Below are 26,485 nucleotides of genomic sequence, written 5' to 3'. Positions count from 1 at the left end.
ATTTCTATAGCCTCTTAGACCCTGAATGTTGAATAGGCTGTTTTGAGAGAAATTTTGTGATAGTGGTTTTCTTCCATTAAGTTCTTCATTGTAAGTTTTAATCCTTCGAATAAGCTGATCAAAGCAACAGCAGGAACGGTGATGAGGTAGTGTGGTGACCTTTCTATCAAACTTTAAAGAACCTTCTGTTTACATATTCATGTTTTCCCCTTAGCTGATATAACTTGCTAAAATGCTTTGATTGCAATGGTGTAATGTTACATAACATATTACTACAATGATGATAAGAGATAATTATGTAACTGTGTTACTATTACACAGGCATACGGGCACACGCATGTGAAGTGTTACCCCAAATGATTTGTTTAAAATCCCATGTACTATTGTTCAACAGATGTGAAGCGATGAGTGGAAGAGACCTACGTAGCTTTATAACCAATTGCCGAACAGAAGATTTAGGTAAGTCAGCTCAGCTCCAATCCAAACCATTGCTGACTGCTTTACTGCTCTTTCCCCTAGACTCACTGACTTCATATTCTGCTGCTCTCTTTAGCACATTTGACCTCAAGTCCCTGTGTTAGGAGATTCAGCCATCTCAACCAAGACCTTAATGCCTGCCCTGTCAGTGGCAGCATGGCTTGTGTTTATTCACCCGTCTCCTGGAGTCACAGCTGAACTAATCAGGACCTGTCTGTCTGACATGTTTATTTCCTTCCTTCTTTCTACTCCTTATATAGGACATAGCTAATCACGAATACTGCATCCTCAATGGCACCCTTTTCCCTATGTAGTGCACTACTTCATTAGTGCACTACATTGGGAATTTGATGCCATTTGGGATGCACACAAAGACGCACATCAGAGTGTTATAGGACAGTGGATGTGCCATTTCCATCTCACTTCCTTTGCTCTGTCATAAATTGAAAGAATAGAGTATTGACAGTTTGAATGATTGACAGTTCATGCACTTTTCACATGCTCAATGCTTACTAGTACACAGCTGTCACGACTTCTGCAGAAGTCGGTTCCTCTCCTTGTTCGGGCGGTGTCCGGCGGTCGACGTCACCGGTCTTCTAGCCATCACCGATCCATTTTTCATTTTCCATTTGTTTTGTTTTGTTTTCCCACACACCTGGTTTTCATTCCCTCATTACGTGTTGTGTATTTAACCCTCTGTTCCCCCCATGTCTTTGTGCGGAATTGTTTGTTGTAAGTGCTTGTGCACATTGTTCTGGTGCACGACGGGTTTTGTACCCATACATTGTTATTCTGGATGCCGGTGGTTTTGTATATTAAACTGCTCCGGTTATTACCCAGTTCTGCTCTCCTGCTGTCACGCTCGTCGTAAGAATGAGGAGACCAAGGCACAGCGTGCGTAGAGTTCCACATGTTTAATAAAGGAAACTCACCAAAACAATACAGAACAAACAAAACGTGAAGTCATGGAGTGCATAACCTGCACATAAACAAGATCCCACAACTCAAGGAGGGAAAAAGGGCTGCCTAAATATGGTTCCCAATCAGAGACAACGATGGACAGCTGCCTCTGATTGGAAACCACACTCAGCCAAAACAAAGAAATAGAAAAACTAGATTGCCCACCCCACATCACACCCTGACCTAACCAAACTAGAGTAAAATAAACGTCTCTAAGGTCAGGGGCGTGACACCTGCGTCTGACTTCTCTGCCACCAGTTACGCACCCCTTACAACAGCTATATTGTATATCTGATGCTTTCTTTCATTGATATAGAAAAACTGACTCTACGGATGAAGGATGGACTTGGAAGCTCAAAGTATAAACCGGCTGAATATGAGAAACTACAAGCCATAGTTGATGCCAAACAACTGCAGTCTGTTCACATCGCTCAAAAGGTAGATATTCTTAATTTTTTTACTCTGTTACGGTTTTGGAATATAGGCCCTGGCCTATATATTTTTGTGTATCTAATATATATATATATCTCATTGCTTAAATGTATGCATAAATAAGACCTTATAGATGCCCAGTCTTGGTCATGATATGGTTTCAGTTTTTTTTCTTCGGTTTTTAATACATTTTTATCTTATTAACACTTTGTTCTAGCTAGCTATTTGTGTAGGTAGCTATCAAGTAAACACAATGATAGCAAGAGCGCGATAACTTCAATCAAATGGCATCTGTAATTACATTTTACAGAATGACTGATAGTTTGACTGTGTGAAATTAGGTGGCTTCTTGTGTAAATATTTTCCGTCTGGATACAAATTGTATACAAATCATTCAAATCCAGACGGAAAATATTTACACAAGAAGCAAAGTAGGTTTGCTGATCTAGGATCTGCCCATATAATAGTATTCATTACTATCTAAACGGCTAGACTGATCCTAGATCAGCACTCCTGCACAGAAGCTTTATGGATACAGGTCCTGGTTAGTAGTCTATACGATACCAGAGGCAAAGTGTTGATGAATGTATGAAGTCTAAGATGTAATGTTGTATGATATACTGTATATTTAGTAATTCCAAAGTACAGTATGTTCTTGAACGTCCTTAGGTGCAAGCTACCACGTTCATTAAGTAATTCAGCTGTTCTTTTAGGCAACATAAAACAACCATCTCGCATACTAATTATGTATGTGCAACTTTTATGGAGACAGTTGATGGGTGACAGACCTGTTCAATTAATGGGACGGTAAAAGACTGAGACAGTGCATGCATGCCTCTGCATGATATCTGCACATCATTTCCTTCTGAGGACATATTTATATAGAGTTGTTTTTTCTTTCTCAGATGAGCAGCCATGAGGTCTTTCTGAATCACAATCCAGACCTGCATTCAAAATTTGAAGATCATGGGGCGTACACACACGCACGAGGGTGCGCTCACACACATAAACACACACACCCCCTCTCCAATGATCCGGAGGAGGGGATTGACGATGAAACAGCAGACCATTACGTAACCTATATGCGCTCTCCAAAACATATCAAATTAAAAAAGAATATCAACATTATAAAGAATTGGATTAGCAGTTTGAATATTCATGAGTCCGCTGGAGGATCAACCATAAAGCTGTTTGAAGTTCTCATCTCTCTACATCCTAGCATTGTGAGAAGTTAACCCTAGGGGCCATGGGGATTATGCTTGTAGACCTGCAGTGTTTTAATTGGTAAACTGTGGCAGCAGATTTTTAGTGTCTTGTTATGGTTGCCCATGGCTCGCTCCAATTCAGCTCTCTGCAAGGACCTGATAAGGCATCCAGTGTTGCATACACCCGCCCCGCTGAAAGGCAGGCTTTCTATTGTGGATTTCCCAACAGTGATAGAGGGGAAATAAATGACTGTGAGTTGCCGCAGGATGTGATCAAATGATTGGTTCTCCAGTAAGAGAGTGGGAGTGTCCTGGATACTGAGGCCTTAAATCTTTGCAGGAGGGCTCCTGATAAAATCCCTAGATCAACACATAATAAAGGGAGAATTCACAGCGTACTTTAATGGCTGGGGTTTCTAGCAAGGCAATCGAGAGCAGTGGTTTGCCTCTGTTTGTTTTCTTCTTTTTTAGAAACACACTTTATATATACTGAACAACAATATAAACGCAACATGTAAAGTGTTGGTCCCATGTTTCATGAGCTGAAATAAAAGATCCCAGAAATGTTCCATACACACAAAGAGCTTATTTCTCTTATATTTTGTGCACAAATTGGTTTACATCCCTGTTAGGGAGCATTTCTCATTTTCCAAGATAATCCATCCACTTGACAGGTGTGGCATTTCAAGAAGCTGATTAAACAGCATGATCATTACAAAGGTGAGCCTTGTGCTGGGAACAATTAAAGGTCACTCTAAAATGCAGTTTTGTCACACAACACAATGCCACAGACGTCTCAAGTTTTGAGGGAGCGTGCAATTGGCATGCTGACTGCAGGAATGTCCACCAGAGCTGTTGCCACAGAATTTAATGTTGATTTCTCAACCATAAGCCGCCTCCAATGTTGTTTTAGAGAATTTGGCCGGCCTCAGAACCGCAGACCACGTGCAACCACGCCAGCCCAGGATTTCACCTGCGGGATTGTCTGAGACCAGCCAGCTGGACAGCTGATGAAACTGAGGCGTATTTCTGTCTGTAATAAAGCCCTTTTGTGGGTAAAAAAAACGATTTCTGATTGGCGGGGCCTGGCTCCCCAGTGGGTTGGCCTGGCTTCCAAGTATGTGGGCCTATGGCTGTGCCCCTGCCCAGTCATGTAAAATCTATAGATTAGGGCCTAATGAATTTATTTCAATTGACTGATTTCCTTATATGAACTGTAACTCATTAAAATCGTTGAAATTGTTGCATGTTGTGTTTATATTTATGTTCTGTATATGTTATGCATGTTCCACCGGAATATTTAAATTTGCCAATGTATTTTCCTTTCAAGTATTCAACGGTGATAATGTTTCGCATGAATTGCAGCAGATTATGAGCCTTTCAAAGTAAATATTTCAAGGACAAAACCACACACACACTGACTGAACTAAACTGCTGAATAAAGACCATTTTGCCATGATGCATGAAAATGAAAAATGTATCAATCTCTCATTCTGGGTTGTTCAGCTAGGAACATAGAGCACTAAGAAGGACACTCCTTTTTGGTCATGTTTCATACCACATGTATTACTCATAGTCTAGGCCCCAAATGACACGCTATTCCCTACATAGTGCAGTACTTTTGACTAGCCGCCTACTAATTCTACCCACAAGTCCTTCTAAAAAAAGAATATAAAGTGAATACAGAATAAAGTGCACTTTATAGGCAATAGGGTGCCTTTTGGGACGCTACCATAATCTACCACGATTGCGGTCTTTGCTTTGGTCATGACTGGTCACAATGATATCAGCGATTATATGATAATGCTAACATAATGATATCATGTTATCATAAACTTGTGAGGGATTATTGATAAATATCACAGTGTTCCACAGTTAACCATAGGCTGATATAAGATCTGTCTTTCAGGTGAAGAGGACTCTCCGCACAGCCAAGGAGACCAAAGAGAGCTCCCTACTGAGGCAGCACAGACAGGTGTGGAGCAGAGAAAACATCAAACTAGCCAACGCAGGGTAAGAAACCCCTCCCAGCATACCCATCACCAGAGTGTGAATTATACCATGGCATTCGGGGATCTCTCTTTCTTCACAGGACCTCCTCATTTTTAGTAAAGAAAAAAAGTAATTTAACAGTAAATATATATATTACCTGTCAATTTGGCATGAACACAACCAGTAATGATGTTTTCATCTTATTGTCAAACAGATCACTTCAAAAAGTAGGCTTCTTGCGCATGTTCGTCCGCTCCAAAATAATTCCAGCATCCCAAACGCGCCATTTGATGAAGACAAAACACCTAAAAGTGTAATGACATTCAGCGATTGTCATTGGGTCTACACTCTTGTAGCCTGAATGAATTGTTGTGTCTTGCTGACAAAATGACCTTTTTTGTAGAAAGAAAAGTTGAGACACCTGAAAATGGGCTGAGATACGGGACTGTACCAGGATGACAAGTGCAGCAACATGGGAAAAATGGTTTAAACCACGAAACAGAGGTGGGGGTGTTTGTTTAATTTGGAATAAGCTTTTATTTGAATATTTACCATTGTAGCAATACAAATTACATTTTAAGCAAAGTGTTGAATGGTTAAATTAGCATTATTTAGAGACTCCCCCCAAGTTTGACTTTGTTTCATTTGGGGGGGGGCTCATGTCTCATTCAGGGGGTTTAAGACCCCCTGGGCCCATCGCACTCTGCCCATCACGTCCATTACCATGAACCACTACACCAAGTACTGTACTGTAGTCTTTACCCACCCTACTCGGCCAACAGGTCTGGCCAGCACCTCTCCAAGATAAAATTAACAAAAATAAGCCCCTCTAAAATGGGAGATTCAAGATGGCTTTCCATAAACAAAGCAAGAAAGAAGGGAAGAAAAGGGAGCAAGAACGAGAGAGGGAGGAGGTCTCAGTGGAAGGTGCTAGCTGCTGTGGCATTGCCACAGATACTTTCCCTAGCGTGATGATGAGGCAGAGGAAGCAGAAGAATTGGGCTGCCGCGGCCCGCTGGTGTCATGCGTTGTGAAGTGAGAAGGGCAGCGCTAGCTCCTGGGCGCATGCTGCCGCTTCTCGGGGTAATGACTGTGTCGGAGAGATCCAAGGTTAATGGTGTACACAAGCGTGGGTTCCTGTAATGAAGACAGATACACAGATAGACAGGCTGCACCACAGCGCCAGCACATATCCACTGAATTCATTAGTGTGCTGATGATGTAAGAGAGGAGAGAAAAGGTTTGTTTCTATAGTTACAATCCCATTAGATTTTAGCTGGGACTAATGTATGAGCATGCGCCACACACTGTGTTGATACATCCCAAGTGGCACCCTATTCTCTCTGGGCCCTGGTCAAAAGTAGTCTACTTTATAGGGAATAGGGTGCCATTTGGGATGTGTTCAGTAGTGCTGGTACAGTATCACTATGATTCATGGAATTCCCTTTGCTCTCTTTTCATGATGCAGGGAAAAGGCTGAAGCTGAGCTGCAAGGATTTCTGGGATTGAATGGTCTGGGCAGTATAATAGACAAGGAAGTACTCTCTGAGCTGCTGGACCACGGTACAGAACCCCTCTCAGTCCTGAGTGTGTAGATACCGTTCCAGTCCCTATAGAGTGAGACAGTACCATGCTTACGCGTGTGTGTGTGTGTGTGTGTCTGTTCGCATGCATGTTTGTGTGCGTGTGTGTGTCTGTGCGCACATGGTGTGTGTCATTAGAACTGCTTCTGGAGAGTGAGCTGGATGCATTCAGGTGTGCCACGGTAGAGCCCATCTGGCAGCTGAGGGAGGACTTGCAGTACAGACTGACTGAAGTCCAACACCAGCGGCAGCACCAGCCTCCTCAGCCAGCAGACTGGGAGAAGGTACTGCACCAGGTACGTAACAACATGGTCGCTGCCCAAAATGGCACCCAATTTCCTAGTAGTGCACTACTTTTGACCAGGGCTCTGGTCAAAAGAAGTGAACTACATAAGGGATAGGATACCATTTGGGACATGACCTGAGAGAGGAGCTGAGGCAATCTGTGCCCACTGCTTCAGAAAGCTGCAGAGGAACTTACTTTTCTCCATCTCCATCTCCATCCAATTTGTTTTATCCATGTAACGCAAGGAATCTTAAGGCATTCACACTCTCTGCAGGTACCAAAATAATAGTGAGTACTCTGCAGATCCTAGAGACTTGAAATAAATCAAAGTCCTGTTCCTTTCGCACAAAAGTCCTCAGGTTACCCACAGTGCAGCATTCATTCCTCATGAATCTGGTGTTTGTTCGAAATCCATGCTACATAAGTCACCACTATTGAGTGAATTCTCCTTTTGACTCCTGGAGGCTTTTTTATGCTCCGGGAGAGAATGGTGGGATTAAGAGCAGGCAGGAGGGGTGTCTTTAAAACCAGGCCATATAGGGGGATGAGGAAGACACTGCCAGCCATTTTGTCTGCCTGCCTCCCTGCCCCTGTGTGAGTGAGTCAGTCTCTGGCGGCTCTTCATCCCCCATTCCTCTTCTCTTTCATCCAGACCCTGCTGTCTTCCCCACTCAGTACTGCCCACCTGAGAGCCTCACCACAATGGAGCTTCTCTCTCTCTCTCTCTCTCGCTCTGTTTCTCTCTCTCTCTGTTTCTCTCTCTCTTTCTCGCTGTCTCTTCTCTTTCTCTGTTTCTCTCTCTCTCCTCTCTCTTTCTCTTCTCTCTCTCTCTCTCTCTCTCTCTCTCGCTCTGTTTCTCTCGCTCTCTGTTTCTCTCTTTTTTGCTGTTTTCTCTCTCTCTGTTTCTCTCTCTCTTTCTCGCTGTCTCTTCTCTTTCTCTGTTTCTCTCTCTCTCCTCTCTCTTTCTCTTCTCTCTCTCTCTCTCTCTCTCGCTCTGTTTCTCTCGCTCTCTGTTTCTCTCTCTCTCTCTCTCTCTTTCTCGCTCTCTCTTCTCTTTCTCTGTTTCTCTCTCTCTTTCTCTTCTCTCTCTCTGTCTCTCTCTCTCTCCTCGTTCTCTCTTCTCTCCTCTCATTCTCCTTTTACCCATTGACCAGCCACGCTTAAAACCATTCGCTTGTTAGAAGGCAAACGATAATAACCAACTCAGCACTACTCTACTGACCGGCACTGAACTGAAGCTCTCAACTACAGCTCCAAATGATTCGACACTTGTTGAAGTCTTGTTCTTCCCACTGGGAACAACGACGTGTGACGTGTGATGTTTTGGAACAGCGCGTACCCCGTTAGATGAATAATGTCATCATTCAAGCGAGAGCCATTCATTTTGGTTTAACGAACACAATCAAGAGTTTCTTGTGGAGATGAGATCCTGAGTTTCTTGTGAGTCACCTTTGTAATAGTTTCTCTCCATTGGGTGTAAGCATGCATTTGTCCACCTTTAATACATTACCATGAACCCAAATGATGCTGGTGGATGATATATTTCAACATATTTGAAAATTATTACATTTAGATTGAATGGCCTTCATTTCCTCACACTTCCTGGACGTTTTTGAATGAGAACATGTGCAGGAGGAAGGGCAATCTAATGCTTTTCTTTGCGATCTAGTATGTACTGTTGCACAATAGACTGCTTTCCTCTCTCTGAGCGGCATCAAAAATCCAACCTGTTAGAAACGGAAAGAGGGTTTAATTACAGATAAATTGGCTCCAGTGAATTGCTTTGATTATATGATTCACTGTATTTGTCCACCAAGTTGAAGATAAAGCAAAACAATACTGGAAAATTGACATTTGAAAATTTCTGTGGATCGTGTACTTTAACAGAGACATCCGTTTGCGCTTCCTCTCGCAACATTTTATCAGATACAGAGCCCCTATACCATGATGGATGTCAGAGGAGGGCAGACTGATATTTCTCAGATGTAGAAGAGAAACGAGTTTGTTTGTGTTCAAAAATGTGTCTGTGAGGTCACCGTCTGTGTGAATCTAAAGATCTTCTCAACACACGCACAGGTCAACTTTGTGAAGGACCAGCAGGACGCCATCAACGGAAAACTTCACACAGAGTATCTGGCCATAGAGGAAGACATCCTGTCCCTGGGAGTGGAGGTACCTAGGTCTCACACCATTAGGGTCGCATAAATCTGATAACTTTCCACAAATTCACAGGTTTTTCCAGAGATCATGGTAGGAAGATTCCTTATTTCCTGTTGATTCCTGGCATCTTCCAACTGAGATTTCCAGGGGAACATGTTTCAACCCTTTCTCTTGCCATGACGTTCGATTGTGCTGCCAACAAATCCAGCCTTAACGTTTCACAATGTCATTTCAAAAGACATAACCATATTGTCCTTTGCAGGAGAGTTCTACCAAAACTGCAGACTGTCTGGTTCCGGTAGACCAGGTTCCAGAGGAGGTTTTGTATATAGACTGCCCCTACCCTGGACTGACAGCCTCCTTGATCAAGGAGTTCCAATCCCTGTCTGAGAAGTACCAGTCCAGGTTGCAGAGTGTACAGGACCGCCTACAAGGACTGGATAGGTAAAGAACTGCGCTGATCACAACTATAGTAGTCTCACCCTGAAGGTTGAATCCACTGGGCACAAACTGGTTGAATCAACATTGTTTCCACATCATTAAAACAAAAAAAATGAATGTAATGACTTTTAATCAACGTGGGAAACTGATTGGATTTGCAAAAAAAAGACATCAACGTCAAGGAATGTCAAGAATCTTTTTTCCACCTTATAACCTAAATCCAATGACAGGGTTCAAAGAATGTTTGATTTCACGTTGAATTCACGTTAGTTGACAACTCAATCTAGACATTGAACGGACGTCTGTGTCCAGCGGGTAGATCCTCCTGAGCTGAAACAGGGGTTGCTTGATAGCCCGCCATGTTGAATTGATATCTTGCTCAAAACGAATCAAAGCAAAGCGCCGGTGTTGATGCAGAGAGATCCTGCCGCGTGACATAATGATAGAGCACAGTGTGGATGTTGAAGAAAGAGATGAAAGAGTCAGCTTGGTACGTAGGCCATATACACATAAAACGAGTTTACCCTCGCCAGGGAGGCTGGCTGTTAAAAACAGGTAGAGTCTAAAAGTTCTGTCAGAGTACCAAACTTGTACGCACAGCAGTGTTCTAGAATATTGGACCGTTTGCGTTCATACTTTTCAAATTCTCGGCGCAAGCTCAAGCAATTTCTCCAGCTGTCAACATGTTGAAATGAATAGAGGACACATACCGGGAGACGCGACGGTTGGGAATTGTGGGGAGGTGCGCGTTCGGGATGTGTGTCCCCCGTGGTTGGTGGTCTCAGAGTACCTGTATCACAATGGGAAGCCAGACTGCCGCATCTCGGCGTCTGGGGACTATGATTTATGCTTAACACACCAGGGTGTTGATTACATCAATAATGCATTCTACTAATCTACTCATACTAATCTACTAATACTAATACTAATACTTATACTAATGTTAATTTCCATTGATGCTAAACACAGCTACATACAGCTACAGACAGACAGACAGACAGACAGACAGACAGACAGACAGACAGACAGACAGACAGACAGACAGACAGACAGACAGACAGACAGACAGACAGACACACACACACACACACACACACACACACACACACACACACACACACACACACACACACACACAAAAGAAAGCCCCAGATCTTTGAAAATTGAATGTTGACAGGAATGAGACATTATGTGGGTGTCACTGTATAACAATTATCAGCATGTGCTTTGTTGTGTTTGCAGCAGGTGATCCAGACATGTTTCTCTTTGCTCTACCTCCAAACTGTTCCAGGTTCTGTGGCTGGTCGGCAGATGACCATCTCCGCTTCCAGATGACTGTGAGCCAGTACCCTCCTGACCTGCACAACCACAGAGCCCTTTACATGGACGTGCTGCAAAGACTGTTTCCCCACAGATCCAGACAGGAGCTGGTCAGTAAACAACAGTAACAGCTCTGGATTTACTATGGATGCGTCCCAAATGGCACCATTTGGGCCCCAGTCAAAAGTATACTCTATATGTACATTATAGTGCACTATAAAGGGAATAGGGTACACTCTTTAGAAAAAATGGGAGAACCCTTTTTGGTTCCAAGTAAAACACATTTGGGTTCCAAGTACTGTTGAACCGTCTGTGGAAAGGGTTCTACGTGGAACCCAAACGGGTTCTACCTGGAACCAAAAGAGGTTTTTCAAAGAGTTCTCCTCTGGGGACAGACAAAGAACCCTTTTTTGGTTCTAGATAGCACCTTTTTTGTAAGCGTGTACCACTTAGGACACAGCCCAGCAAGGTGATTTGTCATCACGCCCCTTTACATACACACATACCAAGGGCACGTCCAATGCACACAGCACAGATTGAGAAAAAAACTCACCCACTCATAAGGTGACTCTTGCTGGTATACAATCAAATGCAATCAAAATCCACTATCTGCAATCGACTGAATAACTGACTCTCTCTGCCTCTCTACACACATCCTCTCCCAGAGCTCTGAGACTCTCTGTCTCTCCTCTTCATCTCCCTGGTCAGCGTGGTGCTCGTCTAGTAAATGATGTGCTTGGCAGGCTGTAGGATGTGCCGTGTCACCCTTTGTGGACACACCTCAGCCCTCCACTCACACCACTGCCTCCGCTCCCCCGTCACTATGACAACCGCCAGGGACCTGATCCCCTCCTCTCCCCCCTCTCCCTCCTTTCCCAGACCTGTCCTCGGATCTGTTCCATCTGGGTGCTACACCTAGGGTCACATTCAGCCTCAAGTGGCTGTGATGAGATAGATCTAGCCATTTCCTCCTGCGCTCTCCCTTTCTCATCTTCCGGCCGGCACAAACAGAGCCAGAGTCAATGGAGTGCAGACTGCACCTAATACAGCTATTAGTCATAATTAAGTTGACTCAATTCTTATTGGTAATCAGTCCCTTGAGCAAAATGGCCTAACTCATTATTGTGAAGTTTGGTCGGGAAAAAAGCAGGCTTCTTGCCTCAAGTAATGTTTGGCATTGCCGAACTCTCATTGACCTCAAATTGATGAAAAAGGATGTCCAGGGGTGAAACATTTTCCTCAACGATGAATAGGAAAAACAAGATCATAAGACAGTATAGCTCAGTTATTTCAACATAGTTTTATTCTCGCAATACATGCAAAATGTGAATAGTACAAACGTAGTTTTGTTCTCATAATATCAAAATACAGTGAATGATGGAACAGTGTTTTCCTCATACTCTGTTTGCTCTATTAGACACAAAGTGAAGCATGTAAATGTTTTACTGCATCGCAGTTGCATATTATTTGGCACATTTGTCCTTTATGTGTATGCTGTTGGAAAACATATGCTGAACAAAAATATAAACGCAACATACAACAATTTCAAAGATTTTACTGAGTTCCAATTCATATAAGTAAATCAGTCAATTGAAATAAATGTATTAGGCCCTAATCTATGGATTTCACATTACTGGAAATACAGATATACCTTAAAACAAAGTAGGGGCGTGGATTAGAAAACCAGTCAGTATCTGGTGTGACCACCATTTGCCTCATGCAGCGCAACACATCTCCTTCACATAGAGTTGATCAGGCTGTTGATTGTGGCCTGTGGAATGTTGCCCCACTCCTCTTTTATGGCTGTGCGAAGCTGCTGGATATTGGCGGGAACTGGAACACACTGTCGTACACGTCGATCCAGAGCATCCCAAACATGCTCAATGGGTGACATGTCTGGTGAGTATGCAGGCCATGGAAGAACTGGGACAGGAAATGTGTACAGATCCTTGCGACATGGGGCCCTGCATTATCATGCTGAAACATGAGGTGATGGCCACGGATGAATGGCATGACAATGGGCCTCAGGATCTCGTCAAGGTCTCTCTGTGCATTCAAATTGCCATTGATAAAATGCAATTGGGTTCATTGTCCGTAGCTTATTCCTGTCCATACCATAACCCCACCGCCACCATGGGGCACTCTGTTCACAACATTGACATCAGCAAACCGCTCTGGAGGTGGCTTATGGTAGAGAAATAAACATTCAATTTTCTGGCAACAGCTCTGGTGGACATTCCTGCGGTCAGCATGCCAATTGCACGCTCCCTCAAAACTTGAGACATCTGTGGCATTGTGTTGTGTGACAAAAGTGCACAAGGAGCACCTGTGTAATGATCATGCTGTTTAATCAGCTTCTTGATATGCCACACCTGTTAGGTGGATGGATTATCATGGCAATGGAGAAATTCTCACTAACCGGGATGTAAACAAATCTGTGCACAACATTTTTGAGAAATATGTCTTTTGTGTGTATGGAACATTTCTGGGATCTTTTATTTCAGCTCAATCCATGTCTCAAGGCTTAAAAATCCTTCTTTAACCTGTCTCCTCCCCTTCATCTACACTGATTGAAGGGGATTTAGCAAGTGACATCAATAATGAATCATAGCTTTCACCTGGATTCACCTTGTCAGTCATGTCATGGGAAGAGGGTTTTGTACACTCAGTGTGTGTGGCCATTGTCAGTTAGCCTAGTTGTGAACATGAGGATTAGAGAAGTCATGACCAGTTGAGCCAGTTCAAAATCTAGTTGAGCTAATTAAACAAAAAAATATCAGAGCGGAAGAGAGTTGTCATTGTACCAGGGTTAATAGAGCTTTGTTCAACTACTCTCCCATTCCATCTGAATGTAATCATTTGGTGGAGATTTATTTTGGATGATTGTAAGCTATTGTCCATCATCTTGCAATTCATGCAAATGTGATGAGAGATGAGGGAGTATTGTTTGATCATTGCAGGGCAGAGCAGTTGGAGACAAATGGAACGGTCAAAGTGGAGGTTCTGTCCAACGGCTCAGTCAAAGCTTTGGTATTAACATCTGTTTTGTATCCTCTGAAGCACACTTTACCTGCGCTGTATGTGGCGAACAGTTTGCCACCTCTTTCAGGCCTACTTCAGAAAGAAAACAGGAAGAAAGGAGTGCAAAGCTGTAAAAAAGGCCGTCCTGCTGCTTTGATTACGTAGCCTTTTGATTCATCTTAGTCGTTTTAAAAGCACAGCTACATGAAATGAACCATTGTGACAAAGAGCTCTGTTCTTTCTATAATTGTCTCCTTTGTGAAATAATAGCAGTTTTACAGTTTTTTGTCTCATAAGAAATATTTCACTTGAAAGGGAGCATGGTGTGTTTGTGAATGTGATTGGCTAATGGTTGGTCTTTGTTTGACCTTTGACCTTGTTCTGCACTTTCCTCTGAAGGATCGACTTACTCTGGACACTTGGACAGTGCACTTTTGATCAATTTTAACAATCACTTCTACCTTGATTTCATAAAGTATTCATACCCCTTGACCTATTCCACATTTTGTTGTGTTACAGCCTGAATTCAAAATAGATTAAATATATTGTTTTTCTCACCCATCTACACACAATAACCCATAATCACAAAGGGAAAACCGTTTTTTAGAAATTGTAGGAAATGTAAAAAAAAAAATGAAATACAGAAATATCTAATTTACATACAGTAAGTATTCACACCCCTGAGTTAATGCATGTTAGAATCACCTTTGGCAGCGATTACACCTGTTAGTCTTTCTGGGTAAACCTCTAAGAGCTTTGCATGCCTGGATTATACAATATTTGCACATTCATTTTTTTAAATTCTTCAAGCACTGTCAAGTTGGTTGTTGATCATTGCTAGACAGCCATTTTCAAGTCTTTCCATAGATTTTCAAGCTGATTTAAGTTAAAACTGTAACTAGGCCACTCAGGAACATTCAATGTTCTCTTGGTAAGCAACTCCAGTGTATATTTGGCCTTGTGTTTCAGGTTATTGTCCTGCTGAATGGTAAATTTATCTCCCAGTGTCTGGTGGAAAGCAGACTGAACCAGGTTTTCCTCTAGGATTTTGCCTGTGCTTAGCTCTATTCCATTTATTTTTATCCTAAAAGAACTCCCTAGTCAATATTGATGACAAGCATACCTATAACAGTAGGCCGCCAACACTGTTCTTGAAAATATGAAGAGTGGTATTCAGTGAGGTGTTGTGTTGGATTTGCCCCAAACATGATGCTGTCTATTCAGGACATAAAGTTTGCACACAGGATCCATGTTTTGTAATATTTTCATTTTGTACAGGCTTCCTTCTTTTCACTCTGTCATTTAGGTTAGTATTGTGGAGTAACTACAATGTTGTCAATCCATCCTCAGTTTTCTCCAATCACAGCCATTAAACTCTGTAACTGTTTTAAAGTCCCCATTAGCCTCATGGTGAAAACCCTGAGCGGTTTCCTTCCTCTTCGGCATCTGAGTTAGGAAGGACGCCTGTACCTTTATGACTGGGCGTATTGATACACCATCCAAAGTGTAATTCATAACTTCACGATGCTCGAAGGGATATTCAATGTATTTTTAAATAAATAAAAATCTGTAGCTCACTGGTAACATACAATATCTGCCCCGTTGTCTTAAAGGACCCATTAAAGGACTATGCCAGTTCTGGACTTACTAGATTTACACATCTAGTTTTTCTGGATCTATGTCAAGTAATGCAAGGGGAAAAAATGGCACAGCAACCATTTTGGGAGGGGTGTGTGGATGACCACACACCATAGCAGTCATCTTTAGCAGCACTCTTTATCTACCAATAGGTGCCCTTCTTTGTGAGGCATTGGAAAACCTCCCTGGTCTTTGTGGTTGAGTCTGTGTTTGAAATTCACTGCTCGACTGCAGGACCTTACAGATAATTGTATGTGTGGGGTACAGAGATGAGGTAATAAAAAGCATGAGTTGATGCACAACCAGAGAAAGTTATTTCGTGTAGAGGTGCTGACTAACTGTGAATAAACTGTAAGCTATAACAAACAAACAAAAAAATTCTACGTAACCTGGTTCAAGCATTCATGACATTACCCCGAGGAAGGCACAGTGATACCGAAACTTTGGTGGTTTACCCAATAAATGACTGGGAGTTTATACATAGAGTGTGCGACTCTCTTTGTTTTTATAGCTTACAGAGACGAGGTGGTCATCTTTTTTAAAATGTTAAACACTATTATTGTAAAAAAATTCCACTTTGACATTATGGGGCATTGTGTGTAGGCCACTATAGACAATGACACAAAATCCCAATTGAATACATTTTAATTCAGGCTGTAACACAACAAAATGTGGAAAATGGTCAAGGGGTGTGAATACTTCCTCAAGTCACTGTAGCTTTATTCTCATAATATATAAAGACAGGGAATGCTAGAACAGTGTGTTCCTCATACTCGTTTTGCTCCATTAGACATACAATGAATCACATACATTTTTATCCGCATTCCAGCTGTGTGTTGTTGGCACATTTGCCCTTTGTGTGTATGTTGTTGGAAAACATCATTCCCTGAGCTCATCCACAGACATACTGTATGGTGGCCATTGTCAGTTAGCCTAGTTGTGAACATGAGGATTAGAGAAGTCATGACCAGTTGAGCCAGTTGAAAATCTAGTTGAGCTAATTAAACAAAAAAATATCAGAGCGGAAGAGAGTTGTCATTGTACCAGGGTTAATAGAGCTTTGTTCAACTACTCTCCCATTCCATCTGAATGTAATCATTTGGTGGAGATTTATTTTGGATGATTGTAAGCTATTGTCCATCATCTTGCAATTCATGCAAATGTGATGAGAGATGAGGGAGTATTGTTTGATCATTGCAGGGCAGAGCAGTTGGAGACAAATGGAACGGTCAAAGTGGAGGTTCTGTCCAACGGCTCAGTCAAATCTTTGGTATTAACATCTGTTTTGTATCCTCTGTAGCACACTTTACCTGCGCTGTATGTGGCGAACAGTTTGCCACCTCTTTCAGGCCTACTTCAGAAAGAAAACAGGAAGAAAGGAGTGCAAAGCTGTAAAAAAGGGCCATCCTGCTGCTTTGATTACGTAGCCTTTTGATTCATCTTAGTCGTTTTAAAAGCACAGCTACATGAAATGAACCATTGAGACAAAGGGCTCTTTCAGCGATTTGACTCTGTTTTTTCTATAATCGTCTTCTTTGTGAAATAATTGCAGTTTTACAGTATTTTTTCAGCCCTAACAAATATTTCACTTAAAATGGAGCATGGCATGTTGTGAATGGGGTTGGATTATGTTTGGTCTATCAAAGTCGTTTGACCCTCGACCTTGTTCTGCACCTTTTCTGCGTGAGCGACTATCTGAACACTTGGACAGTGCACTTATGATCAATTCTAACAATCACTTTTACCTTGACCTCTATTCAAGTTGCATGTTCAGGTCACTGTCCCTGTCCTCACCAATGGACACGCCGAGACACTTGATACGCAAATACGGTAGGTGTTTTCAAACCTAGAGTCATGAGAATTATCAGTGCCGTGGATGCTGAAGTTTGACAGACTGCACTATCACCCCTAGTGGACATAGCTGGTGAATGTTTCCGTTTCCAGTGGTCACGGTTTCCTCGTCATGTCAGAGGTCAATTGTCTGCTATTGCCATTCAGTGGACCTACCCCATGATTTTCCTTGGTATTTATGGAATAAATGTAGGTTTTCTAGTGGCTTGGGGGGGCGATCTGTCTCTATTTCTTTCACCGTTGTATGGCTGCTCTGCCCTCACTTATAACTGGGGCTCTGCAGGGGTTTGTCAGTCAGCAGCTGAACTAATACAGCTGTACAGCTTTAAGAATCCTGACAGAATGTGAGCTCATGCACACACACACACACACACACACACACACACACACACACACACACACACACACACACACACATACACACACACACACACACACATACATGCACACACATGAACGCATAGGCGTGCACACACACACACACACAAATTCTCCAAAGAGGGACGGAGAAAATAAACAGAGAGAGGGAGACAGAGAAGGGAAAAAGATGATGGATCTTCTTCAAGTTGTAAAGTTCTGCATTAACAAACAAGCTGTGCTCGGGCTGCCTCTGGCTCAGCGGCGTATGTTACATCGGCAGATCTGTCAGCTCGCTCACGTTCAATAAAAACCGTCAGCCGCCTAATGCCTTCACACCGTCAGTTAGCCACTATTAGTCCATAGATGAATAGAATTCCCTCTGTTCCAATAAGGTAGCCAAGTGAGGCTGCCTCTGTGTGATTGCTGCCACAATGATGAATAGCTATAGACGCCCCTTATGCAAAACGCTAGAAAGGAAAAGGTCCATTGGACACCACTTATCTAAACCAATATCAAGACCTGGTTGTTACTCTGTAATATCCGTGTAGCTGCTTTAGCATGATAGTCTGATCTAATGTATGAATACAGGTTTGCATGTTGCTATGTCGCCCACAGTATATGCTATGCTATATATGTTGTTGCATATTATATGTTACGTATTACTGTATGTCACTACGACCAACTTGTGCATCACGTATAACAGCGCTATTGTAACAGGAAATATCGCTACATAAGCCTGGCAAAAAGGTCCCCGTGGCAAAAGAGGTTTCTAACCTCAAGGGTATTTGACTGGTAAAATTAAGGTTTAGAAACCTAGAATAGAAAACACTGCAGCGAAATCTGTTCTGTTATGGTTGTATTTGTATCTCCATGGCGATGGTGTCTTGTTGCAGACGGACCACGAGAGGAGCTGGGACTGGCAGCGCTTCACCCAGACCCAGATGCGTGTGGTGGCCCAGAGTTGGCAGCGGGACCGGGCTGACCTGCTGTTTAAAGCCCTGGTGACCCTTGAGGAGGCCAGGCAGGCCCATCAGGAGGAGCTGGCCCTCCACACAGACCGCAAGCACCAGCAGGACATCTGCTCCCGCCTCAGCGACAAGGTAGAGATACATGCACTACACTGCAAGGACATCCTATGTCTGAAATGGCATCCTATGTCTGAAATGGCATCCTATTGTATATATAGTGCACTATTTTGACCAGGGTCCGCAGCAAAAGTAGTGCACTACTTAGGGAATAGGGTGCCATTTGACAGTGTAGAAGACCTCCACTAAGGAGGCAGCTAATGCCTTCTGTACACTACACGACTTTCAAAATCCTAATATCGCCGAGACCGTTTTTCATGTCGTTTTTTTGTCTTGCCAACGCAGTGGTGCGCACACTTAACGATCTGGCACTGAATGGGCACACAGGATTCTTCACTTGCTCGTGAGGATTCTCGATACCACACTGTCTTGCGAAAACAATGATGTGATGAGATTGTTCGGGCTCCCGAGTGGCGCAGTGGTCTAAGGCACTGCATCTCAGTGCTAGAGGCGTCACAACAGATCCTGGTTTGATTCCAGGCTGTATCACAACCGGCCGTGATTGGGAGTCCCATAGGGTGGCGCACAATTGGCCATGCGTCGTTAAGGTTTGGTCGGGGTAGGCCGTCATTGTAAATAAGAATTTGTTCTTAACTGTCTTGCCTAGTGAAATAAAGGTTAAATAAATAAAAATAACGTAGCTAGAATGCAGGCTGAAAAAAAGTTTTCAGTCAGATATTCACTCTTGCCATACAGAGTTGACATTTCTAGCCAATATTTTGAATTGAATAACATTGCTTGTGAACTTCAGAGCTGTAACGATTTGACACTTTGGCTTTCCAAACCCGTACTGGTAGTCATCGCTGCTGCTCGAGAGGTAGACATCCTGGGTGATGTGATACCTCATCATCTCACCCGCTCCATCTCTGGAGAACTCTCATTGGCCATTGCTGATCATCGTTCTCAAAGCTTGTCGTTGCACATCTCACACCACAAGAGCATTGCAGGTTTTGCAGCGACAAAATCAAACGTGTTTTAACATTTCGGGACATCTGGGACTGCTCAAATACGAAATCAGTAACCCTCAGATTGAGTCCATGTCCCTCTCACATTAAACGAGCGTCGGTGACGGTCACACGCCCCGAGTAGGCAACGACATAGGGATTTTGTCTCCGATCTCTAAAACTTGTCTGGGACAGCCACTAGTGATGGGCTGTGAACGCTGACAAGCTAATAAGGACAGCCTTGTCTTGCTGACATGATGTAACTGTATTGGAGGGTATGTTCGATTCGCTCAAAAAGCAAGTTGCGTACATGGAAAAAGTCCCCCACTCTAGCAGTGTGTCATCATAGTAAGGTTTTCTTGTCAATTAACTGATGAACACGTTCTGTTGGTTTATCTAGCCGTCTATAACATAGCTGATGTTTGTTATAAGGGGTTTGGAGATTTGTTTAACTACAGCTAATTAGATAACATGTTGGGGCGGCAGGGTAGCCTAGTGCTTAGAGCGTTGGACTAGTAACCGGAAGGTTGCAAGTTCAAATCTCTGAGCTGACAAGGTACAAATCTGTTGTTCTGCCCCTGAACAAGGCAGTTAACCCACTGTTCCTAGGCTGTCATTGAAAATAAGAAATTGTTCTTAACAGACTTGCCTAGTAAAATAAAAATGTTGGTGGCCATAGACATGTGGCTTCCCACTCTTTGTGATCATGTACATGTGTTTACACAGATAACATGACCTGTCATGTCTATGGCCCATACCATACAGCAAAAACATACATACAGTGCCGTCGGAAAGTATTCAGACCCCTTGACTTCTTCCACAATTCTATAATTAATTAAATTGTTTTTTTCCCTCATCAATCCCCATAATGACAAATGCATTACAAATAAAAAACTGAAATATCACATTTATATTCAGACCCTTGGCACACCTGTATTTAGGGAGTTTCTCCCATTGTTCTCTGCAGATCCTCTCAAGCTCTGTCTGGTTGGATGGGAAGTGTTGCTGCACAGCTATTTTCAGGTCTCTCCAGAGATGTTCGATCAGGTTTTTATCCAGGCACTGGCTGGGCCACTGAAGGACATTCTGTCCCGAAGCCACTCCTGCGATGTCTTGGCTGTGTGCTGTGGGTCATTGTCCTGTTGGAAGGTGAACCTTCGCCCCAGTCTGAGGTCCTGAGCTCTTTGGAGCCCTTTTTTTGTACTTTACTCCGTTCATCTTTACCTCAATCCTGACTAGTCTCCCAGTCCCTGCCGCTGAAAAACATCCCCACAGCATGATGTATGCCACCACCATGCTTCACCGTAGGGATGGTGCCAGGTTTCCTCCAGATGTGATGCTTGGCATTTAGGCCAAAGAGTTCAATCTTGGTTTCATCAGATCAGAGAATCTTGTTTCTCATGGTCTGAGAGTCTTTAGGTACCTTTTGACAAACTCCAAGCGGGCTGTCATGTGACTTTTACTGAGGAGTGGCTTCCATCTGGCCACTCTACCATAAAGGCCTGATTGGTAGAGTGCTGCAGAGATGGTTGTCCTCCTGGAGGAAATAAAATTCTCCCATCTCCACAGATGAACTCTAAAGCTCTGTCAGAGTGACCATCGAGTTCTTGGTCACCTCCCTGGCCAAGGCCCTTCTCCCCTGATTGCTCAGTTTGGCCGGGTGGCTAGCTCCAGGAAGAGCATTGGTGATTCCAAACTTCTTCCATTTAAGAATGATGGAGGCCACTGCGTTCTTGGGGACCTTCAGTGCTGCATAAATGTTTTGGTACCCTTCCCCAGTTTTGGTACCCTTTGCCTCGACACAATCCTGTCTCAGAGCTCTACGGACCATTCCTTCGATCTCATGGCTTGGTTTTTGCTCTGACATGCTCTGTCAACTGTGGGACCTTATATAGACAGGTGTGTGGCTTTCCAAATCATGTCCAATCAATTGAATTTACCACAGGTGGACTCCAATCAAGTTGTAGAAACATCTCAAGGATGGTCAATGGAAACAGGATGCACCTGAGCTTCATTTTGAGCCTCATAGCAAAGGGTCTGAATACTTATGTAAATAAGGTATTTCTGTTGTAAATGTATTATACATTTGCTAAAAAAAAGGTTTTTGCTTTGTCATTACGGGGCATTGTGTGTAGATCACTGAGGACCTTGTTTTATTTAATCCATTATAGAATAAGGCTGTAACGTAAGAAAATGTGGAAAAAGTGAAGAGGTCTGAATACTTTCCGAAGGCACTGTCCATGTCATAGCGATTAAATCAAAACAAGTTAAAACATCCCTAAACACAACACATTAAATTACATAAATGGCCCACATAGAGAAATGGCCCACATAGAGAAATGGCCCACATACAGTGAAAATAACAGACCTATGCCCTATGAGTGCCTTCAGAAAGTATTCACACCCCTTGGCTTTTTCCACATTTTGTTACAGCCTGAATTTAAAATTGATTAAATAGAGATTTTGTGTCACTGGCCTACAATAACGTAAAAGTGGAATTAAAAGTGGAATTATATATATATATATACACGCTACCGTTCAAACGTTTGGGGTCACTTAGAAATGCCCTTGTTTTTTTAAAGAAAAGTACATTATTTGTCCATTAAAATAACATCAAATTGATCAGAAATACAGTGCAGATATAATGCTTGTATATGGGAGGAGAAGTCATGTGCAGGAGAGCGGAGTAATATAAACAGGCGCACTTCGATACCGGTTACCAAATGACAGCACACAACACATACTAGTGCCAAAACACTCTCTAAAACAAAAGTGCAATGCCTGAAAATCATCCATATAACAAAATAACAATCACTCACAAATACAACATGGGGAACAGAGGGTTAAATAATAAACAAGTGATTGGTGAGTGAAGCCAGGTGTGATAAGACAAAGACAGAACAAATGGAAAATGAAAAGTGGATCGGCGGTGGCTAGAAAGCCGGTGACGTCGAGCGCCGAACGCAGCCCGAACAAGGAGAGGGACCGACTTCGGCGGGAGTCGTGACAGTAGACATTGTTAATGTTGTAAATGACTATTGTAGCTGGAAACGGCTGATTTGTAATGGAATATCTACATAGGCATACAGAGGCCCATTATACACAAACTATCACTCCTGTTTTCCAATGGCATGTTGTGTTAGCTAATCAAAGTTTATCATTTTAAAAGGCTAATTGATCATTAGAAAACCCTTTTGCAATTATGTTAGCACAGCTGAAAACTGTTGTCCTGATTAAAGAAGCAATAAAACTGGCCTTCTTCAGACTAGATGAGTATCGGAGCATCAGCATTTGTGGGTTCGATTACAGGCTCAAAATGGCCAGAAACAAATAACTTTCTTCTGAAACTCATCAGTCTATTCTTGTTCTGAGAAATGAAGGCTATTCCATGTGAGAAATTGCCAAGAAACTGAAGATCTTGTACAAAGCTGTGTACTGCTCCCTTCACAAAACAGCACAAACTGGCTGTAACCAGAATAGAAAGAGGAGTGGGAGACCCCGGTGCACAACTAAGCAAGAGGACAAGTACATTAGAGTGTCTAGTTTGAGAAACAGACTCCTCACAAGTCCTCAACTGGCAGCTTCATTAAATAGCACCCGCATAACACCAGTCTCAACGTCAACAGTGAAGAGGTGACTCCGGGATGCTGGCCTTCTGGGCAGAGTTGCAAGGAAAAAGCCATATCTTAGACTGGCCAATAAAAATAAAAGATTAAGATGGGCAAAAGAACACAGACACTGGACTGAGGAACTCTGCCTAGAAGGCCAGCATCCCGGAGTCGCCTCTTAACTGTTGACGTTGAGACTGGTGTTTTGCGGGTACTATTTAATAAAGCTGCGTAATGTTTGCACAATCCAGGTTTGGACATTTCTTAGAGACTTTTTTATTTATTTATTTTTATTTCACCTTTATTTAACCAGGTAGGCCAGTTGAGAGCAAGTTCTCATTTACAACTGCGACCTGGCCAAGATAAAGCAAAGCAGTGCGACACAAACAACACAGAGCTACACATGGAATAAACAAACATGCAGTCAATAACACAATAGAAAAGTCTATATACAGTGTGTGCAAATGAAGTAAGATTAGGGAGGTAAGGCAATAAATAGGCCATAGTGGCGAAATAATTACAATTTAGCAATTAAACACTGGAGTGATAGATGAGCAGAAGATGAATGTGCAAGTAGAGATACTGGGGTGCAAAGGAGCAAAAAAATAAATAACAATATGGGGATGAGGTAGTTGGGTGGGCTATTTACAGGTGGGCTGTGTACAGGTGCAATTATCTGTAAGCTGCTCTGACAGCTGATGCTTAAAGTTAGTGAGGGAGATATGAGTATTTTTGCAATTCGTTCCAGTCATTGGCAGCAGAGAACTGGTGACCAGTGAAATATACCTGCTGGAGCGCGTGCTACGGGTGGGTGCTGCTATGGTGACCAGTGAGCTGAGATATGGCAGGGCTTTACCTAGCAAAGACTTATAGATGACCTGGAGCCAGTGGGTTTGTCAACAAATATGAAGCGAGGGCCAGCCAACGAGAGCATACAGGTCGCAGTGGTGGGTAGTGTATGGGGTTTTGGTGACAAAACGGATGGCACTGTGATAGACTTCATCCAATTTGCTGAGTAGAGTGTTGGAGGCTATTTTGTAAATGACGTCGCCAAAGTCAAGGATCGGTAGGATGGTCAGTTTTACGAGGGTATGTTTGGCAGCATGAGTGAAGGATGCTTTTAAATAGGAAGCCGATTCTAGATGTAATTTTGGACTGGAGATGCTTAATGTGAGTCTGGAAGGAGAGTTTACAGTCTAACCAGACACCCAGGTATTTGTAGTTGTCCATATATTCTAAGTCAGAGCCGTCCAGAGTAGTGATGCTGGACGGGCGGGCAGGTGCGGGCAGCGATCGGTTGAAGTGCAATCATTTAGTTTTACTTGCAGTTGGAGGCCACGGAAGGAGAGTTGTATGGCATTGAAGCTCGTCTGGAGGTTCATTAACACAGTGTCCAAAGAAGGGTCTGCGTAAAGGTGGAACAGAGAATCACCAGCAGCAAGAGCGACATCATTGATGTATACAGAGAAAAGAGTCAGCCCGAGAATTGAACCTTGTGGCACCCCCATAGAGACTGCCAGAGGTCCGGACAACAGGCCCTCCGATTTGACACACTGAACTCTGTCTGAGAAGTAGCTGGTGAACCAGGCGAGGCAGTCATTTGAGAAACCACGGCTGTTGAGTCTGCCGATAAGAATGCGGTGATTGACAGAGTCGAAAGCCTTGGCCAGGTCAATGAAGACGGCTGCACAGTACTGTCTTTTATCGATGACGGTTATGATATCGTTTAGGACCTTGAGCGTGGCTGAGGTGCACCCATGACCAGTTCGGAAACCAGATTGCATAGCGGAGAAGGTACAGTGGGATTCGAAATGGTGATCTGTTTGTTAACTTGGCTTTCGAAGACTTTAGAAAGGCAGGGTAGGATAGATATAGGTCTGTAACCGTTTAGGTCTAGAGTGTCTCCCCCTTTGGAGAGGGGGATGACTGTGGCAGCTTTCCAATCTTTAGGGATCTCAGACGATACGAAAGAGAGGTTGAATAGGCTAGTAATAGGGGTTGCAACAATTGCGGCAGGTAATTTTAGAAAGAGGGTCCAGATTGTCTAGCCCAGCTGATTTGTAAGGGTCCAGATTTTGCAGCACTTACCCAGAAAGACTCACAGCTGTAATCGCTGCCAAAGGTGCTTCTACACAGTATTGAGTCAGGGGTGTGAATACTTATGTAAATTAGATATTTCTGTATTTCATTTTCAATACATTTGCAAACATTTCCAAAAACATGTTTTCAGGTTGCCATTATAGGGTATTGTGTGTAGATGGGCGAGAGAGAAAAAAACGATGAATCCATTTAGAATTCAGGCTGTAACACAACAAAATGTGGAATAAGTCAAGGGGTATGAATACTTTCTGAAGGTACTGTAACTGAGCGACACATGAAATCTGTTTTTGGTTTGGGTACTGTGAAGAAATCCATAATGGCGCGTCTGGTTTGGTCTGTAATGTATGTCTGTTTGAAGTGTATGCAAATATATTAGGCATTTTCAACATACAAATGTTTCTTAAAAAGACTAGAAGAGAAGTAGTCAATTTCCCCTCAACCCTCAACCATGAAAGACTATTATACATGTTGTTGATGTTAGTTCTGTGTGTGTAGTTAAAGGGCCAGGCGTGCTGCTTCGTTTTGAGCCAGCTGCAGCTTTGCTAGGTCTTTCTTTGCTGCACCTGACAGTAATCAAGATGGGACAAGATCAGAGCCTGAACAACTAATACAGTTGATCTTTCTGTCAAAAAACGCAGAACATCTTTTTGTAACATACGTACCGCTCCCCAACTTCACAACAACTTTGTCAATATGACTTCACCATGATAACTGACCACACCAATGGTATACCTAGGAGTTAAGCTTCTCCAACTTGTTCAGTGGTCACACCCTTTATGGACAACTCCAGTTGAGGTTTAGGTCTTAGAGGATGTTTTGAACCAAATACAAAGCTAATGGTTTTAGATTAGTATTAGTATTTAAAGCCAGTTTATTGTTAATGACCCATTCTGACACTGACTGCAACTCCTTGCTGAGGGACTGACAAGCAACCCTAGTTGCTTCCCCCCCCCATATGTTTATCTCTCTTTACATTCTAAATGTTTTGTTACTCTTTGGCTCTGTGATGCGAGCTAACTATT

General features: G+C 42.9%; 1 protein-coding gene across 1 annotated transcript in view; it reads left to right on the top strand.

Annotated features, from left to right (window-relative positions):
• The window catches only part of LOC106581712 (coiled-coil domain-containing protein 148), a 46,541-nt gene that overhangs the window by 1,811 nt on the left and 18,245 nt on the right, over positions 1-26,485 (top strand). The window contains exons 2-10 of the mRNA XM_045704455.1: positions 395-459; positions 1,754-1,875; positions 4,984-5,087; positions 6,535-6,629; positions 6,788-6,945; positions 9,012-9,107; positions 9,358-9,539; positions 10,828-10,966; positions 18,620-18,826. Coding sequence (XP_045560411.1) covers positions 405-459; positions 1,754-1,875; positions 4,984-5,087; positions 6,535-6,629; positions 6,788-6,945; positions 9,012-9,107; positions 9,358-9,539; positions 10,828-10,966; positions 18,620-18,826 — 1,158 coding nt within the window. The 5' untranslated portion in view covers positions 395-404. The remainder of the gene's footprint in view (positions 1-394; positions 460-1,753; positions 1,876-4,983; positions 5,088-6,534; positions 6,630-6,787; positions 6,946-9,011; positions 9,108-9,357; positions 9,540-10,827; positions 10,967-18,619; positions 18,827-26,485) is intronic.

The sequence above is a fragment of the Salmo salar genome, chromosome ssa21 (genome assembly GCF_905237065.1).
Source record: "Salmo salar chromosome ssa21, Ssal_v3.1, whole genome shotgun sequence".
NCBI lineage: Eukaryota > Metazoa > Chordata > Actinopteri > Salmoniformes > Salmonidae > Salmo > Salmo salar.
This window is presented reverse-complemented; position numbering and strand designations above follow the sequence as displayed.